Source organism: Parasteatoda tepidariorum, chromosome 1 (genome assembly GCF_043381705.1).
Source record: "Parasteatoda tepidariorum isolate YZ-2023 chromosome 1, CAS_Ptep_4.0, whole genome shotgun sequence".
Classification (NCBI taxonomy): Eukaryota; Metazoa; Arthropoda; class Arachnida; order Araneae; family Theridiidae; genus Parasteatoda; species Parasteatoda tepidariorum.
Genome location: NC_092204.1, coordinates 37,586,502 through 37,592,501, shown reverse-complemented (window position 1 = coordinate 37,592,501; position 6,000 = coordinate 37,586,502). Strand labels below are relative to the sequence as shown.

Genomic DNA, 6,000 nt, shown 5'->3' with positions numbered 1-6,000 from the left:
CATTTCTTAACGCAAAACCTAGCTCCAAAATCCGATTTTAACTGTTTTGAAACTTTGCTACTTGTAAATGGTTAAAAAACCGTATAGTTTTGTATTTATGGCTCTATAACTATACTAGCTGTAAAGAGTTACAAAACCGTAAAGGTAAAATAATGTTTTTTTTTTACTTTTACGATTAATGGGAAGGACAGACTACAGCCATCCAATTAACCGGTTATTTTTGCCATAATTTTAGAATGAAAATTCTAACACTGTGGAGTAACATACTTTCGATATGAAGGTTAAGTATTAAAGTGCTCTAACTTATAAATTTTCCGATTTGAATTGACAAACTCAGTAGTACTTAAGAAAATAAATATTAACAAAATATATTTAAATACAAATTTGAGTAAATATAAAACTCTCAGATGAGTACATGCAAATTATTAAAGCCTCCAAATCCTACAAATATTTCTGGTAGAAAATTTAAATGTGAAGAATTGTGAGTTTCTCCCTTGATCTCTTATCTGAGCTTGAAGACAATTCGAAGATCGTGAACGGCGATCTTTTTCTTCTTATCTTCTGATGACCTGTAATCCTCATCCGAGCGGTCAACAAGGAGTCGTGATTCCAGTAATGATGTGAATTCGTTCGGGTTCCAAGCCGGACTGCACATCGGAGTACCATCGGTTGTCTAAGAAAGAAGAGGTCATTTTGCGCTGGTCACTTGAATACAGTCGGCTGCAAAATTAAAATTTCATGCTTACATGCAAGAAAAGTTGGAGGGTGTAAGGGGGATTTTTAGCAGCTGTACTTTGCTAAGATTAGTTTATCCCTCATTTAATACGAGCCTATTCAGAGGTCAAAGTATAACTAAATAATGCTTACAATGAACAAAAATTTTAATTATTATTCATGAGTTAAATTATTGTTTTATGTATAGAAACATTTGAAAATAGTTTTAAAAATTAAATTTTTACAAGTTAAGTAAGAATTAACTTCACATTAAGCAACTTTTAATGTTTCTAAAAATTAATCAGATTATGAAAGCAATTGAATTTTTTTTTCGCTATTTAATACGATAAATTGTATTCATTACAAATACAAATATATTCATTCAATAATTATTTGTTAATTCTTTAAACTATATATATAACTAACGTGTGTAAAAACTTGAATTTATTTTAATTAAATAGTTGCTAACTGACTTTAATTAGTTATTATCATTATTTCTCTGCCATTTTCTCTAATAAAATCTATCCAATTGGATAATTATCCTATCTGATAAATTCAGCTGTAACTTTTGACTTGGAATTATGCAAAGATTTTTGGAACAATTTTCGATGCATTTATGCGAGTACTTAATCTTATCTAAATTGGGTGTGAGGATTTCAAATCTAAAATTTGCCTTTTTTTCTCTTTTTTTTTTTGAAAGCTGCTGATGTTTTATAAATAAAATTTTTAGAAGTTTGTTTTTTGCATGATTGTACAAGTTTATAAGAACGTATAGGTTTACATGCATGCTCCTTTGTCTGCTCTTTTGAAAATAATATTTCGGAGAAAAATAAACGTATGAGCTTAACGTATCGCATCATAAACTGAAATGAGTTATCTCCCATTTTCTATCACTCCCTACGTAACAGAGAAGTGTGGTCACTCTGCTGATTAGGGATATATGATTAAATTGCATAAGGACCTTAACTTGAAGAATAAAACCAATCTGCAATCAGCGACACGAAAATGTATAAGGTCTATTTCAAAATCTCATGCAATATAAAACGAAAAAAGAATTTCCCCAGTGCATTTACGGTAGGCCTTAAAAATAAACTTGAAAAATCAACCACTTTTTAATTTATTCCAAGAAATGTAACTTAAAAACGCATTTAATTTAATTTAAAGGTTCAAATTCAAGATTAATTTATAAAGTAAAAAAATCTATTTATTTATTATTATTTTTTCCTTGTTTTCCATAAGAATCCGCTTTATTCCAATGGGGTACTTAAAATACAACTTATTAGTTAGAACATTCAAAACACCAAAAAATTTTGATAGACTTACGAGGATCATCAGCAATCATTGTTTCTGTTGATATATGTTGACTAATAGCGTCCGGAAGTTGAACAAAATTTTTCTTTTCTAAAGGGTTAGAATGAAACGCGTGTATTTGACTTTCTTCACTAATTTTTGTCAAATCAGAACCCTTTTTCCTTCTTGTTAGGGAATGTTGTAACCTTACCTGAAACACATTTATATATTATATAATATTTAAAAATTATAAGACTAATAAATAGTTTTACCAAGTTTTTAAATTAGTTGTTATATTCGCCAACAGGTGGATCTGATGACTAAAAATGCTATAAAAATATTATGCTGTTTGCTAGACCATTCCTGCCGAATTATTTTTTTTTGGATGTCTGATAATTTTGCCCACTTCCTGCACCATGCTGCTTTTTCAAAAAAGTAGGTAGTTTCTTTGAAGACATTATTTGTATAGTTTTTCAGTTAACAGTGTCACGAAAAAAAATCATATCAAAAAATTTACGGAATAAATTAAGGTTAAAAGTACTGACAACCTGAGTGCATGTTTGCGATGATGCTCCAAAATATCGGTACACCGGGATTTGATATGGAATTATTTACAGTGCATGTTGACGAACTTTTCCATTTATTTTGAAAATACTGTGAATAACTAAACCTGGTTTCCTTAGCGGAACGCAGTAAACCGCACAATTCCATCTCCGACTATTTTTCTTTAATTTATGTTTCAAATAATAGACTATTTATGCAACATCTAAAATCAAGGTTATAATATTTCTCTGAAGATAACTCAGAAAGTGTCATTGTTTAAACCTAATAATATATTGGCTCATAAGAACTTATACGTAATTTATTTTTTATTCCTCACTTTTTTATATTTCGTTTATTTATTTTTTAATTAATTTAAAATTGGCTGAGATATCTATTAAGCGGATCTTCTCAAGATTCATAAGAATTCGTCTAAAAAAACTATTATAGTAACATATTCTGCTTCTAAGTTATTCTTTAGAAATGAGGATAGACTAGTAACATGAAACTAGATATATTCAGCTAACTTTTATTCAAGGTTTTGATTTCGCCGATATCTTCCTCCAAATATCCCATTTTAGGCATTACTTTTTGAAAGTGATAAAGTATTCGATATCGCGGTATGGTGAAATTGAGAATTTAATATACGGAAGAAAACGATATAAACTGTAACATTCATGAATCTACTAGTATTCTCTGAAAGACGCTGCATGTGGATTCTGTATCATAAGATTAAAATTGAAATATGTTTTATTATATACGTGAATTGAATATCATAGAGTTTTAGAAGTATCATTTATAAGTTTTGCCTCTATTTAAATTTTCAAAGTGCATTTTAAGTTTTTTTTACAAAGTATAGACTAGCATTTTATTTCGAAGTTAACAAGAAATTTGCTACTTCCTTCAGACATAACAATAAATAAGCTATTTTTATAAAAATTATAAATGAAAAATTATAAATAAAAATACTATATTATAAAAAATTTAAACCAAATTTTTTAAGTGTACAAAATCCAAGAATTTTTACCTTATAAATTTTTAAATTCCACATCTTAAAAACACAAATTTATAAGAATTCTAAAAGTTCTTATATGTATTTCCAACTTTGTTATAAAATCAAAAAAGGAAAAAAAAAACTTATAAATATTTTGAATAGTTTACCATGTTTAAAAATTATCCCTGCAGTTTTGAATTATATTTAGAATAAATAATATAAATTACACAAAAAATCATTCATCTTCTCAATTTGTTTAGTATGAATAATACACTAGTATGAATGCATTCAAAAGTTTCTTATTAAAGATATTTTTCGAGATAAAAGCGGGTAGTATAAAATTCCTAAACATTTTATTTAAAAATACATGTTTATTTTTCCGGGATACATTTTTAATTTTTTGGCATAATATATCCGTAAGCATCCATGTTTATATCCATGTTAATTCAAAAACATTCTGGTTAAATAAAGTTGAAATGACTATATGCACATATATTTTCATAATATTGCTAAAATCTAACAATTACCACAAAAGTATAACACAAAATACAATATATTTAAGTCCTTTGCTTTTTTGTGAAAAATATCATAAAAGAAGATGAAAACATTTTTAAAGTAATAAATTTTAACGAAACTATACATGCGAAGGATTTAAAATCTATACATACAAAAACATTGTCCCGTCGACGCAGTGGTTCATCTTTTTCTTGATCACCAATATAAGAAGGCGAAGGAGGTTTATCTCTTGGGTAGTATAGTTGATTATCTACGTAATTGGCCATAGTTATAACCTCTAAAATTTAGAAAAATCATTTTTTTTAAACAATATTATTTTTAACGTCATTTAAGATTATCATGTTACAGTTTACTCAAATCGTTAATGTTAGATGTTTTTTTTTAATTATTGAATTTTCAATTTTTAGATCAATTCTTTAGAACTGGATATACTCTTAAAATAAATTGGCCTGTGAACTATAAATTAATTTTTTTAATCAGTTGACTAGCGACATAATTTGCTGTAACTGTAACTAATAAAATAAATAAATGAGATGTTAAAATAAAAATTTCCGGAAAACAATTTAATTGGATAACTGATGTTTAGAAATTTTTTTCCAGAAATCTTTGCTTTTTAATTTTTAATATTAATTCTTTAATTTCAAAATTAATTTTAAGATAAAACAACGCATAAGAGCTAAATTGAATATTGCTGCTTTGATTAAGATTTTTATATGTTAAATAATCATCTGGCTCTTCATGGGGAGGTAAAAACAAATTTCTTAGATACTTTTTATAGTGTAATATGAAGAAGAAATTTCCGGAAAAATTAACGAACTAAATAGCAATGGAATTTCTTTTAAAAAAGTACATAATTCTGATTATGGTATTTAAACCATTCATTGGGTTTTCCGCTCATATGATAACGATTTATCGAGTTTTCCGGTTATCAAAATTATAGTTCTTCCCCACACGTTCAGTAAAAAATTCAAGTCTGAAAATTAAATCTATAGTTGTTGTTTTAGGTTTTAAGATATCATGATAAACTTAATAATTATATTTTATTGTTAAAAATTACTCCCTAAGCACTTCGATTAAAATTACCGCACTTTTCGGTGTCTCCATAGAGCCAAACACGTTAAGTTTTAACGTATTCTGGCAGTTTTAACTATGCACTTTTACAAAGTGTACGTCAGATATTTATTGTATGTAAATAAAATTATATATTATAATTTTTTCAATAAGTTTATGAAAAAAATGCCTGCCTAATATTTTAAATTTGTGTAAAACTTATAATACTCACTAAAATGGACTTTCATTTGGTTAAGCATTTTTTTATTTATTTTAGAAGCAGAAAATATACAAAGCGGGCCGAATCTCTGCTTTATATGCCATGCCTGGATGAAGCACCCAATCTTCCTCTAACGTGAAATGATAGGCTTCACTGTACTTGCAAATCTAAAGCTTTGTTGCTAAACCTCAAATAAGAAGTTAGGAGTTATATTCCATACAGCGCAGATTTGGCACTCATTGACTATTCTCGGTTTTCAAAACTGAAAGAAAGCTTATCTAAAGCAAAACCATATCTTTTCAAGCAATCATGAGGAAGCAGCTGCCGTAGGCTGACTCAGTGAACTGAGGCATGATTTCTGGAGAAGTTGGATTAAGCAAGTTAGTACTCCAGTCTGATAATGGCTTGGATATATTTGATAATTACTCAGAAAAGTGATTGGCATTTAATGTCACTGAATTACTTTTCGAAATTTTTATGTACGTTTGATAAAATTTTTTTTTTACCTTTGTAACATTTTGCTGGATCCTTCAGCCTATTATCAGAATAATGTATCTTATAAATTTCGATTTATGGGGACACAGTAATACAGAAAATGATTTAATTATAGTCATATAGAACAAACAAATCGTGTCGAACAAAAAGGGCCAGCTGGAATGGTTCTGTTATTCTTTGG

At 27.8% G+C, this 6,000-nt stretch overlaps 1 protein-coding gene across 2 annotated transcripts in view; it reads right to left on the bottom strand.

The window, feature by feature from the left end:
- Positions 1-217: 217 nt before the first annotated feature.
- Positions 218-6,000, bottom strand: part of LOC107444435 (neural cell adhesion molecule 2-like) — a 205,311-nt gene continuing 199,528 nt past the window's right edge. Inside the window, exons 12-14 of one of the 2 annotated variants that reach the window (XM_071178773.1) lie at positions 4,207-4,331; positions 2,038-2,215; positions 218-720 (exon numbers count right to left, since the gene is read on the bottom strand). In XM_071178773.1, coding sequence (XP_071034874.1) covers positions 689-720; positions 2,038-2,215; positions 4,207-4,331 — 335 coding nt within the window. In that variant the 3' untranslated portion in view covers positions 218-688. The remainder of the gene's footprint in view (positions 721-2,037; positions 2,216-4,206; positions 4,332-6,000) is intronic. The other variant, XM_071178770.1, reaches the window with a different exon arrangement.